Below are 27,629 nucleotides of genomic sequence, written 5' to 3'. Positions count from 1 at the left end.
AGGAGCATGACCCCTGTTGTTGAGAATGTGGAACACCGCTGCAGCCATGTGACATCTCAACAATCTACAAGGGGGCGGTGTAGGGATGCCAAACCCATAATTACAGGCGGTCAATGATATGTTCAAAATAATGACAGCGAACATGGATGAGGATGCTGCTTTTGATACTGTTCTGCTTGGCCATTGGCACAAATTGAAACCAGAGAAGACGTTTGCTCTATGTATGGCATTAATGTCAACAGCCCAATCTTTTGTGGAGAAAGAGCCACACACTTCTTCCCAAGTTCCACCCATGCCCCCCTGAATGCCCATATCGCCCTCAATACTCCCTCCCAGCTCCAAGTAACCCATATGTCCCACCACCAAGTAGGTCTAACTGTGATGCGTATGGAAATATACTGCTCTCCCAGGATAGACCATGCTTGCACTACCCAAATTCCTTCCACAATCAGCTCCCCCAACTGCTCAACCACGACCTACCAGTACTGAGCCTGCTGCTGTTTCTCAGTATGTTCATCATTTCCCGAGTACATCGGAGTACTTTTCTTCCCCATCAGCCACTTCAAGCTCTTCTGCTATGGGGCCCAAGATGTATCAATAGCTATGATGTGTTATCCTTTGTTACTTAGCCTTCTTTTGCTTCTTTGTAGTTTAGTCACATTGTTAGCTTTTGTATAGCAGACGTAAATGGTTGAAAATAAAACTGTTATATTTGACATGAATGAGAATTGCATTTTAAGTATAGAAGTAACATCATATTTGTTATCAATGGGAGGAATAGAGCACCAGCATTGTTGTCAGTTATAAAAATTCAGCCCCATCATTGGTGTTATGTCAGGTATTGTTCATAATTCTAGTCATATGGTAAACAAAATGGTAATGAACACACTCCACAAAAAAATCTTCAACTCTTGTAATTATTATACAGGATTTATATAGCGCCAACAGTTTGCTCAGCACTTTACAATATAAAGGGAGACAATACAGCAACAATACAGTTCAATATCAGAGGGATAGGAGGGCCCTGCTCCTTGGAGCTTACAATCTAGGAGGGAGGGGCTAGTGGTACAAAAGTTAGTAACTGTGGGGGATGGACTGGTAGGAAGAGTAGAAGATTCCATTATTAGCTGAGGGCAGTATAGGTTTCCCTGAAGAGATAGGTTTTCAGAGATCGCCTAAAAGTGAGCAGAGTAGGCGATAGTCTGATAAATTGGGGTAGAGAGTATGGGAGGAGGAGACCAGGGCGCAGGAGGTCGTGCAAGGAGCGGAGAGTACGGTTTGGGTGATATTTGGAGACAAGATTGGTGATGTAATTTGGGGCAGAGTTATAAATGGCTTTATATGTTATTGTTAATGTTATTGTTAATATATATTTGATTTGTTTCAACAAAGAAACACCCACAGAAAATTGTTGGTGAATGAGCCAAACAAAATCAATAGAATTTTCATAAATAAAAAAAAAATTAAAAAAGGAGATGGGGGATGTGTGGAGAGGGGAATGTGAAAACAAACAGCAACGTGGTGCATCAACAGCCATCACCTACAGGACTGAACCTTATACATCAATAAGTATCACAAAAAAAACTTGTATGTGACATATTGGGCAATTTCAGCAAGCTGCCATTACAGCTCACTGGCAAGACATGAAAATATGATGTAAATTTGTCGCAAACCTGGGCAGCAATGCAGGAGCCCCTACTAGTACACAAATGAGCACCCTCAAGGGTAAGCATTTGGGGCTCATCACAAAGGTAGCCATCACGCTGGTGTACAAAATTATGTAGGGGACACACTGCTTTCACAGCACATACAGCAATCTTTAGATTCATATTTATTGGAGTATGAAGTAGGCGCTATTTGCTAGAATTCCGAAGGCACATTCAACCATTCTACGTGCCCTGGTAAGTCCGTATTTGAACTCCGTCTTCTATAGTTCAAGGTTATGATTGGAGTACAGTCTTAGTAGGTGTTCCCCCAGTGTGAAAGCTTCATCTGTTATTACAGCATAAGGTAGGGGAGGATAATCAGTTTCTGGGAGGGTACAGGTGTGAGGAAGGTCCAAGTTAATTTTCCTGTAATTTCTGACCAAAGTTACAGCGACTGAAATACTTTAATCGGAGCTGCTTCCATATGATCCAATATCTATATAGATGAAACAATAATAAGCGTCAGCGACTGCTAACATAAATGAAAAATATATTTATAATTAAAAAAAATATGCTTCCACTGACAATTGGTTTGATGATTCGTATATGCTTTCCATCAATTGCTCCCACGCAATTAGGAACGTTTCATTGCTCCCAGAACACATTGGCTATGTTGACCTAATCTTCCTTTCTAGGATTTTTCATGACTATAGACTTTAGCACATTCCAAAGGAATTTGCATGTGTCATGGACAATGTAACCTACAGTCGATCTCCCAATCATGATATCGTAATGCATACTAGGAAATGAATGACCTGTGGCCAAATACCTGAAATAAAAAATAAAAACGATAATATTGGCTTTTGGTTTTTCAGTGGGAGATTATGCAGTGAAGGAGGATTAGAGGGTTAACATATCCACTGCTCAAAGAAAAAAAATGAAAGGAACACTTTTTAATCAGAGTATAGCATCAAGTCAATTGAACTCCTGGGATATTGATCTGGTCAGTTAAGTAGCAGAGAGGGTTGTTAATTTCATTAACACTAAAGCAGCTGAAACTGATTAACAATTGGTGCACTAGATGTGCAACAATGAGATGATCCCCCCAAAACAGGAATGGTTTTACAGGTGGCCACTGATATTTGTTTTCCCTACTCCTCTTTTCTGTTTTGCACTAGTTATGCTACCAGTAGTGAAAATGACCCTAGCCAAATGCAAGAGACGATACCTGGACCTTACAGAAGTTGCACAGCCAGTCCAACAGGATGGCACATCAATATGTGCTGTTGCCAGAAGGTTTGCTATGTCTCCCAGCACAGTCTCAAGAGCATGGAGGAGATTCCAAGAGACAGGCAGTTACTCTAGGAGAGCTGGACAGGGCTGTAGAAGGTCCTCAACCCATCAGCAGGACCAGTATCTGCTCCTTTGTGCAAGGAGGAACAGGATGAGCACTGCCAGAGCCCTGCAAAATGACCTCCAGCAGGCCACTGGTGTGAATGTCTCTGACCAAACCATCAGGAACCGACTTCATGAGCGTGGTCTGAGGGCCCGACGTCCTCTATTGGACCTTGTGCTTACTGCCCCGCACCATAGAGCTTGATTGGCACTTGCCACTGAACACCAGAATTGTCAGGTCTGCCATTGGCACCCTGTGCTTTTCACAGATGAGAGCAAGTTCACCCTTAGCACGTGACAGCCGTGAAAGGGTCTGGAGAAGCCGTGGAGAACGTTATGCTGCCTGTAACATCGTTCAGCATGACCGTTTTGGTGGTGGGTCAGTGATGGTCTGAGGAGTCATATCCATGGAGGGACGCCCAGGTTGCACCTCAGACTGTCCAGGAGTTCAGTGATGCCCTGGTCCAGATCTGGGAGGAAATACCCCAGAACACCATCCATCGTCTTATTAGGAGCATGCCCTGCCGTTGTCAGGCATGCATACAAGCTAGTGGGAGCCATACAAACTACCGAGTACCATTTTGAGTTGCTGCAATGAAATTTCAGCAAAATGGACTAGCCTGCTGCATCACTTTTTCCACTTTGATTTTCGGGGCGTCTTTGAATTCAGTCCTCTAGGTTGATAATTTACATTTCCACCAAACAATGGGGCATCCTTACGTTCCTAACACATTACCCATTTTTCCCCATTGAGATCTGATGCGTTTTCCAAGCGTTCCTTTAATTTTCTTGAGCAGTGTACATATATGTCAAGGGGGTAATAGGTTAGTATGTCGATGTCCAAATAAGATGCATGAAATAGATGAAGTTATGTAGTATTTTTGTAAACTTACTTCAGTGTGATTATAAGTATTTCAATGGGAGGAACACTCATTCGATAGTTTGTGTTCATTCACTGTAGCTGGTTAGAGACCAAACCCAGCATTTCATCAAAACTAAAGACAGATAAGTGGCCAATGTGTCACCGTGGATTAATAATTCAATAACATAACGAGCAACAATGACTACTTAAAATTAAAGCCAATGTACACAATGGAACAAGAAGAACCTAATAAATGTTAATTATATTAGCATATCTGTGTGATTGTAAAACAGATGCAGGTTTTCATAAAGCTAACATGCATTGTGGGTTGGATGGATGCACACACAATACATTTTTTAGAAAACAATGCATCTACATGTTAAGAATTAGCACACAAACTCACCTGGTTATTGACATGCGTGTGTAATTGAAGAATTTTTCAGGATATGTACAAAAATCTTTGTAAATGACTCAGAACTTTCCTCTTGTTTGACGATTGGCAATGACTGAATTGATCCAGTGCCTACACCTTTTGACTAATCATTTATCTTACGTTCTTCCTCTTCTTCATCTATTAGTACAGCAACTGCAGCCGTTACGACTGCTGCTGCAACATACTGCATAGCAAACATGGATAGTTAGCAATGGATGGTTGTCAGGAAGGAACTTGTGCTGGAAAGGAACAGGAATTCCATCACACACCAGCCTTTTTCCATTGGACAGGGCCAAGTAGGTACATTGAACTGCACTGCCAATCATAATCAATCATTTAAAATCTTAAAAGTTGCACTAAAGTCTTCAGAAATCGCACAGAAATTGCATGACTTTAAATCGCAGCGGTGTGACTGAAGTCTTAAAGACTTGGTCAGTTTACAATCACATATCCCTGAAAGGAGATTATTATTATACAGTATTTATAAAGCACCAACAGTTCTCTCAGCGCTGTACATTACAATGGGAGACAGAACATGAGACAGTACGATAACAATACAATGCGATACACGAGGGGTTCAAGGGCCCTGCTCCTTGGAGCTTACAATCTAGGAGATTAGTGGGCTGGCTTGTCCATATAGTCAGTTTACACTGACATTCATATAGTCAGCTAACATAACCAGGATATTAGAGGCTTTAGTAGATATTTGTGAGACCAACATTAATTAGGAAATATGTAATATGCAATTTCCCCATGGGGGGGGGGGGAGGGGAGGGGTAATTTTTTTTTTTTACTATTTTAAATCAAAAGAATCATAGTAACATACTCTGCACTGAGCATTAGCAGTATGCAATTTAAAATATGGATGCAAATATAAAAAAAATGACATGGAATAAACCTCTGACTCTGATTCATGATTGCTTCACCTGTGTGTTGCTAGAGGGGATATCATTATTCTTGAGTGGTGTTTTTGGGAGAACAGGGTTCGGCTGAACTGAAGTATCTCTCATTAGAGAAGCCTTTTTACCATGGGGAAAACCCTTTAACCTCTTGCCGACCGCGCATAGCCGAATGACGGCTTCACCACGGCCGGCCAGTTCTGGGTAGACGTCATATGACGTCCTCCCAGAATGCGCTCTCCTGCGCGCCCCAGGGGGCGCGCACCCGGCGATCTCCGTGATCGCTGTGTCCTACGGACACAGCTGATCACGTGATGCGGTAAAAGGCCAATCACAGCGGCCTTTTACCACCTGATCAGCGGTGTCCAATGACACGCTGATCAGAGGGAAATGCAAGTGACGGTTCTCGGCTGCACTTTCCTCACACTGTCAGATTGTGAGGAAAGTACTGCCGAGAACCGGAAGTTGTCAGAGCGGGGATCGGCACCGATCATCAGGGCACTGATGATCAGTGCCCTGATGATCGGTGCCCAGCAGTGCCACCCGCAAGTTCTGCCCAGCAGTGCCGCCCACTAGCTCCACCCACCCGTGCCCAGCAGTGCACCCACCTGTGCCCAGCAGTGCACCCACCTGTGCCACTCTGCAGTGCCACCTACCTGTGCCCAGAAGTGCCACCCACCTGTGCCCACCAGTGCCACCCACCTGTGCCACCCACCAGTGCAGCCCAGCAGTGCTGCCAGTCAGTGCCACCAGTCAGTGCCCAGCGGTTGTGCCAGTCAGTGCCGCCAGTCAGTGCCCAGCAGTGATGTCAGTCAGTGCCGTCTATCAGTACCCATCATCAGTGTCACCTATCAGTGCCGCCTATCAGTGCTGCATATTAGTGCCGCCTATCCGTGACACCTCATTAGTGCTGTCTATCAGTGCCGCCTATCCGTGACACCTCATTAGTACTGCCTATCAGTGCCCTTTAGTGCTGCCTATCAGTGCCGCCTATCAGTGCCCATCAGTGCTGCCTCATCAACGCACATCAGTGAAGGAGAAAAAATGCCTGTTTGAAAAATTTTATAATAGAAACAAAGAAACTTTTTTTTTTTTTCAAATTGTTTGCACTTTTTTATTTATAGCGCAAAAAGTAAAGCGCCCAGCGGGGAGTAAATACCACCAAAAGAAAGCTCTATTTGTGAGGAAAAAATGATCAAAATTTCATATGGGTACAATGTTGTATGACCACGCAATTGTCAATCAAAGTGCGGCAGCGCTGAAAGCTGAAAATTGGCCTGGTAAAGAAGGGGGTATAAGTGCCCGGTAGGCAAGTGGTTAAAATAGTACTCAGGAAACCTTTGCTAAAAATAATTACATCTACAACTCACTGTACATTAGCATGATCTGTATTTTGTAGAAAGTATGAAGAAATGTAGGGTATCTAGAATATCTTACAACCAGAACAAAGGAAGCACTACAAACACGGTAAGTATTAAACCCAAAAGTAAACATGTTTTATATTGCAACTTACCAATTCTTAGGCTCCATGCACACAGGGCATTTCAATAATGCTGGTAAAGTCACATTAAAAACATCAGTTTTTCAGTATTTTTAAGCGTTTTGTAAAAAAGTCCCAAAATGCTGTTTTTCTGCGTTAGAGCATTTTTACAGCTAAAAAACTCCTCTAGAAACCCACTAGTTCTGGGGTTTTTTTTCAGCCAAAAAACGATTACAGTCTTTGTGCATGGGCACATAGGATAACATGCTGGGGAGTTTACTGGCTGTAGAAAAGACGTCAAAAGCCAAAAACAGCCGCTGTAAAAACGTCCAGTGTGCATGAGGACTTAGATAGTGGCATTAGTTTTCATTTTAGGCTTTCCTTCCCTTATTTGCACCTGGTGATCTGGCCAGTAAGTCTGTTTTTCAAAAGAACAAGCTGTCCTACATATGTAGCAGTGACAGGGATGAAACAAACAAGTTTACCATGAATAGGGGAGCTTACAGTTATCAACTTTTATTTATGGAAAACCTTTATCCTAAAAAGAAAAAAAGTGTATTTATGAAATATGCTGTGCCAACTGCAAAAAAATCAATCCTGTCTAGTGCTTCAAATCATATGCTCTATACCCGTACTATATACAGGTGAAACTCGAAAAATTGGAATATCGTGCAAAAGTTAATTTATTTCAGTAATGCAACTTAAAAGGTGAAACTAATATATGAGATAGACTCATTACATGCAAAGCAAGATAGTTCAAGCCGTGATTTGTCATAATTGTAACACCGTCTGTGTTGATTTGGGGAGCCATGTCATCTGCTGGTGTTGGTCCACTGTGCTTCATTAAGTCCAGGGTCAACGCAGCCGTCTACCAGGGGATTTTGGAGCACTTCATGCTTCCTTCCGCAGACTAGCTTTATGGGGATGCTGACTTCATTTTCCAGCTGGACTTGGCACCTGCCCACACTGCCAAAAGCACCAAAACCTGGTTCAATGACCGTGGGATTACCATGCTTGATTGGCCAGCAAACTCGCCTGACCTGAACCCCATAGAGAATCTATGGGGCATTGCCAAGAGAAAGATGAGAGACATGAGACCGAACAATGCAGAAGAGCTGAAGGCCACTATTGAAGCATCCTGATCTTCCATAACACCTCAGCAGTGCCACAGGCTGATAGCTTCCATGCCACGCCGCATTGAGGCAGTAATTGCTGCAAAAGGGGCCCAAACCAAGTACTGAGTACATATGCATGCTTATACTTTTCAGAGGTCCGATATTGTTCTATGTACAATCCTTGTTTTATTGATTGCATGTAATATTCTAATTTTCTGAGATTGGGGATTTGGGGTTTTCATGAGCTGTAAGCCATAATCATCACAATTATGATAAATCACAGCTTGAACTATCTTGCTTTGCATGTAATGAGTCTATCTCATATATTAGTTTCCCCTTTTAAGTTGCATTACTGAAATAAATGAACTTTTGCATGATATTCAAATTTTTTGAGTGTCACCTGTACAGTATATTATCAATTGCAATAATACATAATGATGTACCACATGAATAAAATCGACCAAAAATTGTGTTTATTACGCTACTATAAAAATCAAAGCACAATAACAAAACTCCAAATGTGAACATAGAAAATCAAAAATGTGAAGGCAATATAATGCAACTGGACCGTGTTCATGAATTACACCTCTAATATCCTTCTTCAATAATATATATACAGTGGGGATCGAAAGTTTGGGCACCCCAGCTAAAAATTTGTATTAATGTGCATAAAGAAGCCAAGGAAAGATGGAAAAATCTCCAAAAGGCATCAAATTACAGATTAGACATTCTTATAATATGTCAACAAAAGTTAGATTTTATTTCCATCATTTACACTTTTAAAATAACAGAAAACAAAAAAATGGCGTCTGCAAAAGTTTGGGCATCCTGCAGAATTTATAGCATGCACTGCCCCCTTTGCCAAGCTGAGACCTGCCAGTGTCATGGATTGTTCTCAATCATCGTCTGGGAAGACCAGGTGATGTCAATCTCAAAGGTTTTAAATGCCCACACTCATCTGACCTTGCCCCAACAATCGGCACCATGGGTTCTTCTAAGCAGTTGTCTAGAAAACTGAAACTGAAAATAGTTGACGCTCACAAAGCTGGTGAAGGCTATAAGAAGATAGCAAAGTGTTTTCAGATGTCAATATCCTCTGTTCGGAATGTAATTAAGAAATGGCAGTCATCAGGAACAGTGGAAGTTAAAGCAAGATTTGGAAGACCAAGAAAAATATCAGACAGAACAGCTCGCAGGATTGTGAGAAAAACAATTCAAAACCCACGTTTGACTGCACGATCCCTCCATAAAGATCTGGCAGACACTGGAGTTGTGGTACACTATTCCATTATAAAGAGATACTTGTACAAATATGGTCTTCATGGAAGAGTCATCAGAAGAAAACCTCTTCTACGTCCTCACCACAAAAATCATTGTTTGAACTTTGCAAATGAACATATAGACAAGCCTGATGCATTTTGGAAACAAGTTCTGTGGACCGATGAGGTTAAAATTGAACTTTTTGGCCGGAATGAGCAAAGGTACGTTTGGAGAAAAAGGGGCACAGAATTGAATGAAAAGAACCTCTGTCCAACTGTTAAGCATGGGGTTGGATCAATCATGCTTTGGGGTTGTGTTGCAGCCAGTGGCACAGGGAACATCTCATGAGTAGAAGGAAAAATGGATTCAATAAAATTTCAGCAAATTTTGGATGGTAACTTGATGCCATCTGTGAAAAAGCTGAAGTTAAAGAGAGGATGGCTTCTACAAATGGATAATGATCCTAAACACACCTTGAAATCCACGGGGGATTACATCAAGAGGCGTAAACTGAAGGTTTTGCCATGGCCTTCACAATCTCCTGACCTCAACATAATTGAAAATCTATGGATAGACCTTAAAAGAGCAGTGCGTGACAGACAGCCCAGAAATCTCAAAGAACTGGAAGACTTTTGTAAGGAAGAATGGGCAAAGATACCTCAAACAAGAATTGAAAGACTCTTGGCTGGCTACAAAAAGCGTTTACAAGCTGTGATACTTGCCAAAGGGGGCAGTACAAGATATTAACTCTGCAGGGTGCCCAAACTTTTGCAGACACCATTTTTTTGTTTTCTGTTATTTTGAAAGTGTAAATGATGCAAATAAAATCTAACTTTTGTTGACATATTATAAGAATGTCTAATCTGTAATTTGATGCCTTTTGGAGATTTTTCCATCTTTCCTTGGCTTCTTTATGCACATTAATACAAATTTTTAGCTGGGGTGCCCAAACTTTCGATCCCCACTGTACATTGGTGCCGAAATGATTGTGGCGCTCACCTTCTTAAGATGGATACACACTATAAGGAGATCGGAAGAAAAAGTTTGTAAGAGGAACAATCGTTCGATTTTCAGATGGTGTATACACAACTTTCGATGTCTGATTCAGACTTCCCAACATCGATCCGGTACATCGATCTGTGGTCCATTAGCTGGAAAATCGTTGTGCAGGGTGCAGCTGGGTGTGGCATTGTTACGCACGTAACAGCGCGGTTTTAGATTGGCTAGTCCTTCGGTCACGAGTTTGGTGAGAAGGGCTGGGGTCTGATGCCGCGCCCGTCACAGCGAGTAAATCGATATCTAACATGTCACACTTTACATTGCATACGTGCGTGGAATGGCGCCAAACTCCGGTACCTAAAAAATCTCCATAGGCGATGCTTTAAAAGCCTTTACAAGTTGCCAATTTAGTGTTACACAGGATGTCTGATGCTAAAATCATTGCTCTTGCTCTAATGTTCTCCAGGATATCTCACAAGTGTGATGCGATCACTGTTTATATATGCGTGCTAGTCCTATATATGCGTTTGCATTTGCGCGTAAGCACGGGGGGGGGGGCACTTTAAAAAAAGTTTTATATTTTATTTGAAACTTCAATTTTTTTTACTGTCACTTTAATTTTTTTTTTTTTTTAACAAACATTGCTTTCACAAGGGATGAACAACATCTCTTGTGAAAGCATTGGCCGTGACAGGTCCTTTTTATGGAGAGATCTGAGATCTGTTAGACCCCAGATCTCTCCTCTGGGCTCCAATGCAGCCAATCAGACACAAATCTGTCTGGCTGCATTCCTGGCCGCTAACGGCCAGGTAAACAAAGAGCTGAAATCTCGTCACTTCCGGTTCCTGGGGTCACAGAGAGGGAGGAATAACATCAGTTCCTCTGTCCTCTGTAATGTCACTGCCGCCAGTTACAGCCGTCCCGGCCTCTGCGATCGGCCAGGTGAGTCCGGGATAGGTGGCGATGGTAGTGGGACCCATTTGTGCTGCCTACAGAAGTGATCGAGTGCCTGTTTAGCCACTCGAATCACTTCTGCATGAAAGAAAATCACTGGCTGCAAATTTTAATACAGGGATGATGCATCATCCCGGTATAACTATGCCAACCCAGGATGTCCATGGACATGTTTAATCTATAAGAAATCCTTAACGTGAAGATTTAGGCCTTTTTCACACAAGGGGACTGATCTCGTCTGCCTGTCAGATTTTCAGGTGGACCGGACCTTCCATTGTCCTCTATGACAAACAGAAAACAGAGCAGCGCTGAAAAGTGACTGAGTACGGCTCCTCCTTCACACGTTTCGTGCGCACGCACATTCTCAAAAGGGGTGTGAAGTATTTTGATGTCACCTGCATAACAGGACCTGTTTTCAACACTTTACTTGGACCCAATTGTGTCGCGCTTTCACCATCCTATGAACACTCTTTGTCTGAAGACTTGTTTAGTCGCACAGATTTCCTTTACTGCCCCATCCATAGCGCATCACTCATCTATATTGAAAATATTGTTATCACGAATAATGATTTATTTCATTAATTTTTATAATTTATGGTTATCCTAAGTTTTCTCACTTTTCACGCTGCACTGTTTTCTGTTTGTATTATGTGTAAGGTTTAGGGTTCCTTTTAGTGCACTTGCAGCTGATTCCTATCTGATCCTAAAGCGATCGCTGTCTCTTTGTTTTCTTCATTGTCCTCTATGAAGCTGTCCGTGTAAATGGACATGTGTCTATTTACACCCACTTACATCCAATTCGCTACAAACAGATGGGGATCAGTTTTCCTTCCGTCTAGAGCACGGTTGTGTCAAACTGGCGGCCTTCCAGCTGTTGCCAAACTACAGGTCCCACAAGACATTGCAAGACTGACAGTTACAAGCATGACTCCCAAAGGCAGAGGCATGATGGGACTTGTAGCTTCACAACAGCTGGAGTGCTGCCAGCTTGACACCCCTGCTCTAGAGGATCAGATGGCAGTCAGGTGAAAATGGACAGACAGTCTATTTACATCTGATTGCTCATAGAGAAGAGCGGGCTGTGTCTGTGTCAGCGCTACATAAGTGGAGTGGACATGGACCCGCCATTCTCCTGCTCAGCGCGGATCAGTGGACTGGTCTTCCCATCTGCCCCATCTAGAAGGAGCCTTAAAGAGAAAAGTAGGGAATTTGCCTGTGTGAGTTTTGAATACAAATAAAGTGAGGGGCGCATAGTCTGAATGTGTGAGCTGACTTAGTCATCATAGCCATTCTGGAGGAAAGCATTTCATCAACAAGGACATGGTGGATGCTAGAGCCTGAGCCATGTGTCTTAGAAGAGCAGGTGTTGCTTCATTCTGTAGGGTTTAAAGGTTCCAGGCATCCACCAATGAGGGGCCAGGCAGTAGGTGTTGTATGTTTGCTCTTGATGTATAAGATGTGTGACTACAAAGCTTGGAGTGGTGCAGGGAAGGGTGGATGGTAGTGATAAAGTCACCAGTACCAGTACAAACAGACTGAGCAGGCCTCGTTCAGGTAGTTTCTGGCTAAAGTAGTTGTTGATTCTTACATATACCCAGTGAAATGACAGCCCTCAGATTATACACAGAGATGAAGCAAATCATCCTACATCATTTTCTCCTGTTCCGCAGCCATTTCTCCTGTGGAGCCTTCTGTCACGATCGCACGGTCACTGCCACCAACATGCAACAATTGCACGCCCACGACTAACAGTAATACGTCACGCCCGCGGCGTCAGACCCCAGACCTTCTCACCAAACTCGTGACCGAAGGACCGGCCAATCTAAAACTGCGGTGTGATGCGCGTAACAAGGCCACACCCAGCTGCACCCTGCACAGCGATTGTCCAGCTAATGGACTACAATCGGTGCCTGCACCCTGAATGCGCTTGTTACTGGGTCGGGTTAATTACGCAACTAACCCTTTCAAACTGCCACCACCGTCTTTTGTACAGAGAAGATGGAAACTCTGTCAGAAATACACTATAATGATTGAAAAGTCACCTGTCCAATATGGTCACCTACAGGCCAATTGGGCAGGGAGTAAACAAACACAGTAGCGTCTCTTCAAAAGGCAGGAATTCGTGAATTGCAAATAAGCGCTTAAAAACAGTTTAACACTTTCAGAAAGAAAGATTTATTACTAAAAGAGTCAAACAGGTGCAATACAATATTTACAAAGGGATATCACTAAAATATATATATGTATATAAAGATAAAGCAAAGAGATAATAGGAAGGAAGTTACAGGGTTAAGTTACTTGCCCATATGCCTTGTTTTGCAGATCCAAGTTGCAGAGCACGAAGGTTCTTTGATCTCCTCCTTGGATGTTAAGCTGTTAATCTGAGGAGATGTGTTAGAAACTAACTTTCAGGCTTGCAGCCTGTCCTTTTTAAAAATCCCTCTGAAAGGGGGGTTGCTCTGTTGGGAGGGGTCAGGAGAACTCTGAATTGGAACCAACATCTGTCATAATCCATGACATGAAACATCAGGGAAAAGCTGGACTTGAGGAATGTTCAATTTTCTTTCAAGTTCGGGGAGAAGCTGTCTTATCTGTTTTTAGGATGGGTGAGCCTACACAAGTTTCTCAGGTCAGTGCTTTTAAGTGAGAAAGGTTACACTTCCGCAGATGGCCTGGCATCGGACTGAGGATGCCTTAACTTGGGTTGACCCCTGCCATCTGTCAGGAAGGGAGGGGGTAGGGAGTGAATGATCGAGGAATACCTCAAATAAAAAGAAAAGAAAAAGGAAAAGGGGAACTCCACGTCCAACTCTGATGAGCAAGTTTGCTACACCTTCTAAAACACACAAACCACAGGATTCTTCTTAGCAGTAAGGGCTGGGGATCTAATGTCACACACACTACAGAGCTAGAGCACAGAGCTTCCTATAATGCCTCCCAGCAGTGGATGTCAATAGCCTGTTCATATTGCAATATGCTTACCCATAGTGGCGACTCAGTATGTAATATAATCCCTCCACAGCAGCAATAGTCAGTGACAGGCTTAGGCGATAATACCCCCTTGCCTGCTGCACCAGTGGTAGGCACAGGCTACAGTGACCACCCTCTCCCCAGCTGCAGTGATGGATCAGATGAGGCTGTAATAACCACCTCCTTGGGTTTTGTGCACCTAAATGCAGGACTAGAGCAATCAATGAGCCCAAACACACTGCTGTGTCTAGCTCTGCCCAAAAAAAGAAGCTTCTTCTAGCTCTGCCGGCAAGAACGTTTCTTTCATGTAGGGAAATACACAGATGCCCGTGGTGATTGCAGATTGTATACTGTGTGGTCCTACTGATAGGAAAGGTCTGTAATGGAGCCACCGGGGGATCTAATTGGTCCCTGCTCTTTCCGTTCACATTAATACTTCTGAGATTTTATAGATCCACAATAATCATGTCATCCTGATGGGGTTGATTTGCTAAAACTGGAGAGCGCAGAATCTGGTGCAGCTAAACTGATTCTAAAGGCTTGTTTCTTTCTTAAAGTGGAGCTCCACCCAAAAGGGGAAGTTCCGCTTTAAGGACTGTTCCCCATTAAGGATTGGCACCTTTGGGGAGCGGGTACCCAAATTTGACAGGAACCCACTTCTGGTCCGATCGCCTAGGCAATTGGAAACGGAAGATGTCCTCCCCCCTCTCCCTCCCTGTAGTCTTTTGGGACACGTGACTGGTCCCAGAAGACTACAGGACCAGGGGCGGACTGACCATTTGGAAACTCGGGCACTGCCCGAGGGCCCGAGGTCAGTAGGGGGCCCCATGAGTTGCCTCTGGTACCTTTTTCATAGGCTTTTTTGAGTTTGGGCAAGGACACGGGGGCCCCATGATCCCCTATTGCCCGGGGGCCCCATGAGTTGTCAGTCCGCCCCTGTACAGGACCATTCATGAAGAGCAGCGCTTCTTGCGCATGCGCAGTGGGTACCCGGCTCTGAAGCCGCAAGCTGTCATACTGAAGATGCCGGCCTCCTGGAATACAGGACAGCCAGTGAAACAAGCTGAGGAGGACACACTGCGGGACAGGTAGGTGACTGTTTTTTTAAAAGTCAGCAGCTACAGTTTTTGTAGCTGCTTTTATTTTTTTATAGGTCTAGTGGAACTCCGCTTTAAGAAAGAATAACAACCCTATGTATACTTACCTGCTGTGTGCAATGGTTTTATACAGAGCAGTCTGTATCCTCCTCTTCTTGGGTCCCCTGCAGGCTCTCCTTGGCCCCTTCCTCCTGTCGGGTGCCCCCACAGCAAGCAGCTTCCTATGGGGGCACCCGCTGCTCCGTGTGTCTATTCACCTTCTGTTTATCTTCATCTCCAGAATACATGAATCGTTGAGCCTTTACAACCCCTTTACCTGTACAAGCTGAAGTTCCATGCTGATGGGCTCCCGTGCACAGCTGCACCGGCCTTCACACTCTCCAGTTGTAGTAACCAGTGGCAGGTTTTCCCTGTGATGACGGATATGTACATTGTGGGCGTGTCACTTTATAGATTTGCACAGGCATGGCCCCCGGGTTCTGTGTGGCCCGGGGGCCGCTCTCATGCAGTCCGAGCTCAGACAGCAACGCCAATAGGCAGTGCTAACCAGTGAACGCCCCCAAATCATCAACCACGCCCATTCCCTCAGAATGGCACTATCGAAACCGCGCCCACTCTCTATGCACGCCGTGTAACCCCGCCTCTTCTCGTCCCTGTACCGCCCTGTCGATGACGTCAGGGGCCCCGCGGTTGGCGCGCAGGGCACAGCATGGCGGCGGTGTTGGAGTTGGTGTTGCTGGAGCGGGTGACGGTGGATGCGGTGTTGCGCTGGCTGACCGGCACGACGCAGGTAGAGCGCCCACAGCAGGCCGAATCCCGCCAGTACTGTAATAGAGAAGACCCGTGTCTAGCTTTATAGTGTTGTCATGAAGTGTCGAGACCCTGCAGGACGTGCAGCAGCCTGACCAGGGTGTACACCGTCCGTGTGTCAGCTCAGGGTGTCGGTGTGTACAGAGCACTGCAGGGCAAAGCACACCTCATACCAGAGGGGCACTCTGAGGGATAACCACTGGTCGTGTCAGCTCCAAACAGCTGGGGCAGACGGCTTGTGATTGGTGGAAAGGGACACGTGGTTCATTGGTCAACTGAACTGGATAGGTTGTCTTGTCCGGAGTCACCAGAGTCCCAACAATGTATCCTGACCTGGCCTTGGTTACTGGAGTCCTCATATCCTGACCCCGATCAGAGCCACCTCTGTATACTGTCCAGAGTCCCACCCACCATAACCTGAGCTGTACACAGTCATCAGAGCCCCCCACCATATCCTGAGCTATACACAGTCACCAGAGTCGCCCCCCCCCCCACACACTGTATCATGACCTGTCCCTGATCAGAGCCTCCCACCATATCTTGAGCTATACACAGTTACCAGAGTCCCCCTTCACTGTATCATGACCTGTCCCTGATCAGAGACCCCCACCATATCCTGACCTGTACACAGTCACCAGAGTCGCCCCCCCCCCCCCCACTGTATCATGACCTGTCCCTGATCAGAGACCCCCACCATATCCTGACCTGTACACAGTCACCAGAGTCCCCCCCACACTGTATCATGACCTGTCCCTGATCAGAGCCCCCCACCGTATCCTGACCTGTACACAGTCATCAGAGCCCCCACCATATCCTGAGCTATACACAGTCACCAGAGTCCCCCCCCGTCCCCCCACTGTATCATGACCTGTCCCTGATCAGAGACCCCCACCATATCCTGACCTGTACACAGTCACCAGAGTCCCCCCCACACTGTATCATGACCTGTCCCTGATCAGAGCCCCCCACCGTATCCTGACCTGTACACAGTCATCAGAGCCCCCACCATATCCTGAGCTATACACAGTCACCAGAGTCCCCCCCCACTGTATCATGACCTGTCCCTGATCAGAGCCCCCCACCATATCTTGACCTGTACACAGTCACCAGTGCCCCCCCCCCCCCCACTGTATCATGACCTGTCCCTGATTAGAGTACCCCCCACCATATTCTGACCTGTACACAGTCACCAGAGCTCCCCATCACTGTATCAAGATCTGTCCCTGATCTGTGCCCCCCACCATCTCCTGAGCTATACATAGTCACCAGAGCCCCCCCCCGTATCATGACCTGTCCGTGATCAGAGCCCCCCCATAAAGGCTCCCACTGCTGGCAATCAGCCAGTTAGCCAATGAGGAATGAGAGGGGCGGGGCAAAGCCGTGGCACCGTGTGTGAATGGACACACGGAGCAGTGGGTTCCCCCATAGCAAGCTGCTTGCTGTGGGGGCACCCAACAGATAGGAGGAGCAGGGAGAGACTGCAGGGGAGAAGAGGAGGATCCAGGCCACTCTGTGCAAAACCACTGTACACAGTAGGTAAGTATAACATGTTTATTTTACAAAAAGAAGAAAAAAAAATGAATCTTTAGAATTGCTTTAAACGCTGGGATAAGTGTATAAATGTAGCAGGGGAGTATGTAAAAAATGCCGTTTCCACGCTCTGAAATTTCATTATATAAACTCAAAAGTCCCAGTTTGACTTGAACGCCCCTCGTATGTGGGTACAATCCAGTATTAAGTTAATTCTGCTAAGCACCTCCAACTAGGTTTTTGTCTATTTCTAACAAATCCATGATGGTCATATGATATGCACAGTAACCCTACTCCTGTGTATATACAACAGCAAGAAAAAGTATGTGAACCCCTTGCAATTAACTGGTTTTCTGCAATAATTTGCCATAAAATGTGATCTGATCCTCACACAAACACAATTCTAATTTCTAGTTTCTTTGTTGAACACACCCATTAAACATTCACAGTGCTGGTGAGAAAAGTAAGTGAACCCATGGACTAATTACATCAGTGGTTCTCAACCTTCCTAATGCCGCGACCCTTTAATACAGTTCCTCATGTTGTGGTGACCCCCAACCATAAAATTATTTACCCAGTAATTATAATTCATGAATGTCGTTTTACCTCCAATGCTGCTGCTTTCAACACAGTAGCTGCTTTTAACAGAGTAGCTGCTTTCAACACAGCAGCTGCTTTCAACACAGTAGCTGCTCTTTACACATCGGAAATGTGTGTTTTCTGATGGTCTTAGGGGACCCCTGTGAAAGGGTTGTTCGACCCCCAAAGGGGTCACGATCCACAGGTTGAGAACCACTGAATTACATCAACAATAGCTAATTGGAGTCAGTGGTTTGCACATGTGGAGTCCAGTTAATGAAATGCGTTGGAGGTGTGGTGCAGAGCTATTTTGTGAAGACATTCAAACATTAAGATTGCTGTTCATAAGAATCATCAGCTGATGTGAAGCATGCCTCACAAAAGGGGCTTTCTGAAGACATACAATCAAGACTGGTTGATCTGCATAAGGCTGCATTTACATTTGAGCGCAGCTTGCATGTTTTTTACGCATTTTGTCATGCAATTTCTGTACGTTTATGCTCATTTTCATAGTGTTTTTGAGCTTTGGCATTTTTTTGTTAGCCAACAGAGAAAAATATCATCTGTTGCATTATTTGTTGCTTGGATTTTCAGCTTTTTAAAGCTTTCTCATCAGTCTTTATTTTATTATTCATTAACTATTTTTTATGTTAGGGTAAGGGGTTAGAGTTAAAGTGGTTGTAAAGGCTGAAGTTTTTTTTACCCTCATGCATTCTATTCATGAAGGTAAAAAACCTTCTGTGTGCAGCAGCTCCCCCAGTCCCCTCAATACTTACCTGAGTCTCATTGCGATCCAGTGATGAGAATGACAGACTCGGCTGTCCCGGGTCTTTTCCTCATTGGCTGAGACAGCAAGCAGGAGCCATTTGCTCCGGATGCTAATCACAGCCAATGAGGGAAGAGGGCGGGGCCAAGCCGCAGCTCCGTGTGTGAATGGGCACATGGAGCAGCGGGTGCCCTCATAGCAAGCTGCTTGCCGTGGGGGCACCTGACAGACAGGAGGAGCAAGGAGAGCCTGCAGGGGCACCTGAGAAGAGGAGGATCCAGGCTGCTCTGTACAAAACCACTGCACACAGCAGGTAAGTATAGACATGGTTGTTATTTTTCCAAAACAAAGTGAACCTTTAGAATTGCTTTAAGGTTAGGTTAGGGCAGTGTTTCTCAACTCCAGTCCTCATGGACCCCCAACAGGTCATGTTTTCAGGATTTCCCTCAGATGAAACAGCTGTGGTAATTACTAAGGCAGTGAAACTGATCAAATCACCTGTGCAAAATAATGGAAATCCTGAAAACATGACCTGTTGGGGGTCCATGAGGACTGGAGTTGAGAAACACTGGGTTAGGGTAAGGATTAGGGGTTGAGTTTAGCGTTAAATGTTGGGGTTTGGGTTGGGGGTTAATATTTTTTTTGTTGTTGTTAGGTATTAATCATAGTAACTAATACATTCAAAATGCATAAATAAAAACAATCATAATTAAATAAAATAAATGAATAATTTGCTATAATAAATAAATTATTAACCCCCAACCTTAATCCCCTAACCCTAAAAAAAATATATATATTAAATAAATTATTAATAATAATAAACACCCAAACAAAATAACAATAATAATACATTTTGTGTTGGTCTTTTTTTTCCTTTTTTTTTTTTTTTTTTTTAAGGGTTAGGGGGTTAAATGTTCCACCTGTTTTTAGGGTGGAAAATGTATCATGTTCCCATAGCCGCAGCCGCGCAGCGTAACAGTACAAGAAGTTTCCCCATACTATCTGTCAAATTTGAAAACAGGCGTGAACGAATGAACTGCAAGTCCTGACAGCCTTAGCGGCTGTGGGCTTGTAGTTTTCAATGAACTACCACGGCGCTGTGGAGTGCCATGGTAGTTAATTGAAGCTTCCTGTCATAATATCTGTTTGCTAGTACATCCCGTATGCAGATATTCTGACAGGTCTGCAGGAGACCTGCATGGCACCAGTGATCTGGTCGCTGGTGCAATGCTTTCCAGGCTTCTTTGGGCAAAAATAATAAATGCACATTTTTTTTACCTGCAAAAAAATGCATTTATTATTTTTGTCCAAAAGCTGAACTTATCCTTTAAGGTTAAGGGTTAAATATTTATTATTACATATAATAGATTTTCTTATTTTTATTTGTATTTATTTTACATTTATTTATTGATATATTACTTTTTTAAAAATGTTTTCAAATCTGCCTGATTTAATTAACAAAAAAAACTCCAGAACTTGTCTGAACTTCAGGCGACTTGGAGTGGAAATCCATCTCCACTGAGAATAATTTTTTTTCCTCAAGCGGTTTCGAGCTTTGAACTTCAAATCGCTCAGGTGTGAATGGGGCCTAAGGCTTTAAAGGTATCCAAAGCAAAGTGTTTAGGCATCTATCAGTTGACAGATAAATTGTCTATAAATGGGGACAGTTTAGTACTGTCACTACTCTTCCTTGAAGTGGGCATCCAACCAAGATGACTCCCCAAGCAAATGTAAAATTTCCAGAAGTTTTGAAGCCATGGGAAAAACTTTTTTTTCCCATTTTTTTTTTTTGGAAAAAAATAGAAATTTTCAGAAAAATTAAAGAAAAATGTTCATTAAGGAGTAGCCTTACAAACTGAAAGTCATTTTGTTAAACTGTGAACATGAAATGCAGTGTATATAAAATCATTAAGGAAAATAGTGCTGCGCTAACAAATATGTTCAATATATAGAAAGGTATAAAATATAAATATATAACATCTTCAGTCAACAATAGATACATAAATGGTGTCAGTGTAGATTCCACCAAAAAATCTAGTGTGAATGAGGTCCACATATAGAAACACCTTAAATACAGAGAATGAATTCCCGAGTTTATCTAAATATCCTACACGATAATCTCAGGGTGGCTGTCTACCAGCTGAAGCTTAGAAGAAATTGGGTGATGCAGCAGGACAATGACCCCAAGTATCAAAGTAAACCCACCACAGACTGGCTTCAGAAAAAGCAAATGCACCTTTTGGAGTGTCCCAAAGGCCAGACATGAACCCCATAGAGAAGCTGTGGAATAACCTCAAGAGAGCCGTTCACACCAGACATCCTGCAAATGTGTCTGAGTTGGAGCAGTTTTGTAAAGCGGAATGCTCAAAAATTCCTCTTGAACGTTGTGCGGGTCTGATTCAGAGCCACTGAAAGCACTTGCTTGACGTTATTGCTGCCAAAGGAGCTTCAACCAGCTATTAACTCCAAGGGTTCACTAACTTGTTCCTCCAGAACTGTGAATGTGTAATGGGTGTGTTAATAGAGAATAGAGAACTTGTGGTTCTCTATTGTTACTTAGATGAGGATCAGATCACATTTTATGGCAAATTATACTTCAGACAACCAGTTCATTGCAGGAGGTTCACATACTTGCCACTGTATAGCCCAGTCCCTTCCCAAAAGGAAAGGCAAAGATTTTCAATATTTATTTTATGTTTAGGTGCAGGATGTCAAAACGTAATTGTCTTCAGTAGTTGGAGATAGTTCAAAAAGAAAGTAAAAGCGAGCGCTGTAAATCAGAAGAGCAGCCAATGCACCAAAGGATGCCAAACAACCTTTCAAAACATGAATATATATAGGGTGCGGCGCTCAAGCAATAATCAATACATCAAAGATATAAATAAAACATGAATTATATAAAATACATAAAGTGACTTGTGACAAGGTGCCAACATATAAAGTGACTTCAGTGATATCATATATTCCGTCACTGTAGGAGTGACTCGTGGTGAACAATGATGATGGAATAGATAGTTCAAATGTGAGTATAGGAGATTGGAATATCTCCAGCAATAGGTGCTCCGTATCAAATCAGATGGTGAAGTGACCGGTATATATGATAAGGCTGTGCACTGACCAGATGCACAGTCAATCTACGCATGTAGAGACAATGCTCTTGTAGGGCACGCTCCAGGCTCCCGTATAAATCTGGTCTGGTCAGGTGTTCCCCTCACTGCTCTCCTCTGCTGGCAATATGGCCTCACTTCCTCCTCAATATGGCTCTGTGGGTTGTTGATGACTCACAAAGAGCCCAGAGAAAGAGGAAGCCAATAGTGTGATACCGTTTAAGCATAGGCATTTTTATTCCATTCAAAGGCAGTAGTACAGGGAAAAAGAAACAGTTGCACGTGGTGCCGACGGCGTAATGTCACAACGCTGTAGCTCCTCCTGACGTGTTTCGTGCTAACCGCACATAATCATAGGGGGTGTGCTTCCACTTATATATTCAAGTTGGAGATAGTTGGCAACAATTTTATTGTATTTTTGGTGCTGTATAAATACTGTATAATAAATACTGTATAATAATAATTTACTTCATGGTCTGTTCATTTTATTTGAAATTGTTTTGACTTTGTTTACCATCTTAATGTCTTGAGAAAAAAAAAAAAAAAGTTTTGTCATAACAGTCTTGCATTTAAATGATACCATTTTTTTGTCTCCCATATTCAAGCCACATTTGAGAGCTTTACCCCTTTCACTGCTAGGTCTGTACGGTGTGTGGACCTACAGCACTGCTTTCAGCAGGCCAGGTCCATATGCTGATGCAGTTCCTGGCTTCCCCATGCTGCCTCTCCTGCCGGCAATTACCGTATTTTCCGGCGTATAAGACGACTTTTCAACCCCTGAAAATCTTCTGAAAAGTCGGGGGTCGTCTTATACGCCGGTGCGAGCCGGTGTCAGGGTGGCACTTTTTCGAGGGGCGGCGCCGCCCCCCCTCCTCCTCCAACGGACACTAAGTACAGGGGTGGACAGAGGGGCTGCTGTACCTTACCTGGCTCCGGTCCTAAGACGATCCGGTCCAGGAAGCGCGGCTGCTCCTTCTTTCAGTTCGGCCGCTCGATGGTCACGCGGCCGCTCGGCTCCGCCTCCTCACCGGTGATTGGGCGCCAGCACTGGAAAGGCACACAGGCAACCAATCACCGGTGAGGAGGCGGAGCCGAGCGGCCCCGCGAAAATCGAGCGGCCGAACTGGAAGAAGGAGCAGCCGCTCCCCTCCCCCACTGACACCAACGATGACACTGAGACACTGTTCCTCCCCCACTGACACCAACTGATACCAATGATGGGGCACTATTCCTCCTCCCCACTGATACCAATAATGGGGCACTATTCCTCCCCCACTGACACCAATGATGGGGCACTATTCCTCCCACTGACACCAATGATGGGGCACTATTCCTCCCACTGACACCAATGATGGGGCACTATTCCTCCCACTGACACCAACGATGGGGCACTATTCCTCCCACTGACACCAACGATGGGGCACTATTCCTCCCACTGACACCAACGATGGGGCACTACTTCTCCTCCCCACTGACACCAACGATGGGGCACTATTCCTCCTCCCCACTGACAGCAACGATGGGGCACTATTCTCCCCACTGACAGCAACGATGGGGCACTATTCTCCCCACTGACAGCAACGATGGGGCACTATTCTCCCCACTAACACCAACGATGGGGCGCAATTCCTCCCACTGACACCAACGATGGGGCGCAATTCCTCCCACTGACACCAACGATGGGGCGCAATTCCTCCCACTGACACCAACGATGGGGCGCAATTCCTCCCACTGACACCAACGATGGGGCGCAATTCCTCCCACTGACACCAACGATGGGGCGCAATTCCTCCCACTGACACCAACGATGGGGCGCAATTCCTCCCACTGACACCAACGATGGGGCGCAATTCCTCCCACTGACACCAACGATGGGGCGCAATTCCTCCCACTGACACCAACGATGGGGCGCAATTCCTCCCACTGACACCAACGATGGGGCGCAATTCCTCCCACTGACACCAACGATGGGGCGCAATTCCTCCCACTGACACCAACGATGGGGCGCAATTCCTCCCACTGACACCAACGATGGGGCGCAATTCCTCCCACTGACACCAACGATGGGGCGCAATTCCTCCCACTGACACCAACGATGGGGCGCAATTCCTCCCACTGACACCAACGATGGGGCGCAATTCCTCCCACTGACACCAACGATGGGGCGCAATTCCTCCCACTGACACCAACGATGGGGCGCAATTCCTCCCACTGACACCAACGATGGGGCGCAATTCCTCCCACTGACACCAACGATGGGGCGCAATTCCTCCCACTGACACCAACGATGGGGCGCAATTCCTCCCACTGACACCAACGATGGGGCGCAATTCCTCCCACTGACACCAACGATGGGGCGCAATTCCTCCCACTGACACCAACGATGGGGCGCAATTCCTCCCACTGACACCAACGATGGGGCGCAATTCCTCCCACTGACACCAACGATGGGGCGCAATTCCTCCCACTGACACCAACGATGGGGCGCAATTCCTCCCACTGACACCAACGATGGGGCGCAATTCCTCCCACTGACACCAACGATGGGGCGCAATTCCTCCCACTGACACCAACGATGGGGCGCAATTCCTCCCACTGACACCAACGATGGGGCGCAATTCCTCCCACTGACACCAACGATGGGGCGCAATTCCTCCCACTGACACCAACGATGGGGCGCAATTCCTCCCACTGACACCAACGATGGGGCGCAATTCCTCCCACTGACACCAACGATGGGGCGCAATTCCTCCCACTGACACCAACGATGGGGCGCAATTCCTCCCACTGACACCAACGATGGGGCGCAATTCCTCCCACTGACACCAACGATGGGGCGCAATTCCTCCCACTGACACCAACGATGGGGCGCAATTCCTCCCACTGACACCAACGATGGGGCGCAATTCCTCCCACTGACACCAACGATGGGGCGCAATTCCTCCCACTGACACCAACGATGGGGCGCAATTCCTCCCACTGACACCAACGATGGGGCGCAATTCCTCCCACTGACACCAACGATGGGGCGCAATTCCTCCCACTGACACCAACGATGGGGCGCAATTCCTCCCACTGACACCAACGATGGGGCGCAATTCCTCCCACTGACACCAACGATGGGGCGCAATTCCTCCCACTGACACCAACGATGGGGCGCAATTCCTCCCACTGACACCAACGATGGGGCGCAATTCCTCCCACTGACACCAACGATGGGGCGCAATTCCTCCCACTGACACCAACGATGGGGCGCAATTCCTCCCACTGACACCAACGATGGGGCGCAATTCCTCCCACTGACACCAACGATGGGGCGCAATTCCTCCCACTGACACCAACGATGGGGCGCAATTCCTCCCACTGACACCAACGATGGGGCGCAATTCCTCCCACTGACACCAACGATGGGGCGCAATTCCTCCCACTGACACCAACGATGGGGCGCAATTCCTCCCACTGACACCAACGATGGGGCGCAATTCCTCCCACTGACACCAACGATGGGGCGCAATTCCTCCCACTGACACCAACGATGGGGCGCAATTCCTCCCACTGACACCAACGATGGGGCGCAATTCCTCCCACTGACACCAACGATGGGGCGCAATTCCTCCCACTGACACCAACGATGGGGCGCAATTCCTCCCACTGACACCAACGATGGGGCGCAATTCCTCCCACTGACACCAACGATGGGGCGCAATTCCTCCCACTGACTCCAACGATGGGGCGCAATTCCTCCCACTGACTCCAACGATGGGGCGCAATTCCTCCCACTGACACCAACGATGGGGCGCAATTCCTCCCACTGACACCAACGATGGGGCGCAATTCCTCCCACTGACACCAACGATGGGGCGCAATTCCTCCCACTGACACCAACGATGGGGCGCAATTCCTCCCACTGACACCAACGATGGGGCACAATTCCTCCCACTGACACCAACGATGGGGCACTATTCCTCCCACTGACACCAACGATGGGGCACTATTCCTCCCACTGACACCAACGATGGGGCACTATTCCTCCCACTGACACCAACGATGGGGCACTATTCCTCCCACTGACTAATGATGGGGCACTATTCCTTACACACTGACACTAATGATGGGGCACCATCATTGGTGTCAGTGGGAGGAATAGTGTCCCATCATTGGTATCAGTGGGAGGAATAGTGCCCCATCATTGGTGTCAGTGGATGAAATAGTGCCCCATCATTGGTGTCAGTGGGAGGAGTAATGCCTCATCATTGGTGTCAGAGTGAGGAATAGCACCCCATCATTGGAATACCATACTGAAATACCATACCATATTGAAATCAAATCTGATGTTTTTTCATTTTTATTTGGTGTGCGTTGGAAGAGGGGTAGTCTTATACGGTGAGCATAGCTCAAACCCTATATTTTAACAGGAAAAGTAGGGGGTCGTCTTATACGTCCAGTCGTCTTATACGCCGGAAAATACGGTACACACAATGTTTTAAAGATCACTGAACTCCAGTGCCCCCCCATCTGTGTTTACTATGTGTCAGTTTGTGAATGAATAGAACAGTCTGTTTAGACCCCTGACGTCTCTCCAACCCCCTCAAAAAAAAAAAAAAAAAAAAAAAAAAGTGAAAATATTAAAATTAAAATTAAAAAACCTAGTAAGGATAGATTTAGACATGTATCTAAATCTCCCTGCTGTTGAAGCCCGATCCACATTCTGTTCACGCTCCAGAGGCTACTGACAGGTGGTGAGGAAGCAATTCGATGCCTCCTCACCACCTGTTTTAACCCCATTTTTGCTGAAAAATTCAGTTGCAGTTGTGGGGCCTTTGTGACGCTTTCTCAAACTCGAATATGTAGCGTTTGAAAGGCAACATCATCACAAGTTGAGTCAACTGTGCCATGGACGCAAAGTATTGCGGCCGCAGCATTTAAACAACCCCTTCTGCTGCCAATTGCAGCTCATGAGGGCTGGTTGGCGGCAGAAATACAGCTCAACTGTGCATTTTTGCTGACACCCCCCCCCCCCCACTGCGAGTGCAAGAAAGGCCTAAGGCACCGTTCACGTTGAGCATACTACAGTGAGGCCATGTTGAGCTGCACAGGGATATACAGATGTTCTGTGTATCCTAATGCAGTCTATCCCATTGATGTCAGTTTGGACACAGCATTTGCTTGGGAATACATAGGTGTTCCATGCATTCCTATGTCAGCAATCCCATCCATATCAATTTGGGATGCAGCGGCTGCAGGGACACAGCAACTATTCCCAACTTCATCCATGTGGGTGCATGTCTCTGAACTCACAATGTCTGCATTTAGAGCCATGCATCTATACCCACACCGATGTCAGATCTGTCCTTGCAGGGGCTGTGTCCCAACTGACATGTATAGGGCTTCCTGCACAGGGATGCACAGAACACCTGTTGCATCCCTGTGCAAGTAAACATGGCCCTCCATGGGTGCACTCTTTGGTATACCCCATGTGAACAAGGACTTACTACGAATTTGGCAAGAGTTTCGTAAGTTATGCTCTGTTTGAGTGCAAATAGGGATATTAGTGTTTTTAAAATAGCAAATTTGATAAACATTTGCGCAAATATTATGTGGCCTTAAAAACCATAGAACCTTCTTTTTATTCTACTGTTCGTGTGCTTTCAGAAAATATATGGTCTGGGTGTCTTTTATAAACTTTGAAAGCTGTAAGAGAAAAATTATAACCTCCAGATTTTTAGA

General features: G+C 45.5%; 1 protein-coding gene and 1 long non-coding RNA gene across 2 annotated transcripts in view; one reads left to right on the top strand and one right to left on the bottom strand.

Moving 5' to 3' along the window:
* Positions 1 to 903: 903 nt before the first annotated feature.
* LOC149454939 (uncharacterized) lies at positions 904 to 15,668 on the bottom strand. The gene is made up of 2 exons (XR_016314152.1): positions 15,427 to 15,668; positions 904 to 2,142 (listed from the first exon to the last, which is right to left on the bottom strand). It is a non-coding gene; the product is annotated as an uncharacterized LOC149454939 (long non-coding RNA).
* A 126-nt stretch (positions 15,669 to 15,794) lies between these two features.
* CDAN1 (codanin 1) overlaps positions 15,795 to 27,629 on the top strand; it is an 85,474-nt gene continuing 73,639 nt past the window's right edge. The window contains exon 1 of the mRNA XM_089686881.1: positions 15,795 to 15,900. Within this exon, the coding sequence (XP_089543007.1) occupies positions 15,820 to 15,900 (81 nt within the window). The 5' untranslated portion in view covers positions 15,795 to 15,819. The remainder of the gene's footprint in view (positions 15,901 to 27,629) is intronic.

Source organism: Staurois parvus, unplaced genomic scaffold (assembly GCF_062004578.1).
Source record: "Staurois parvus isolate SC_StPar_1 unplaced genomic scaffold, SC_StPar_1.0 ptg000414l, whole genome shotgun sequence".
NCBI classification, from domain to species: Eukaryota; Metazoa; Chordata; class Amphibia; order Anura; family Ranidae; genus Staurois; species Staurois parvus.
This window is presented reverse-complemented; position numbering and strand designations above follow the sequence as displayed.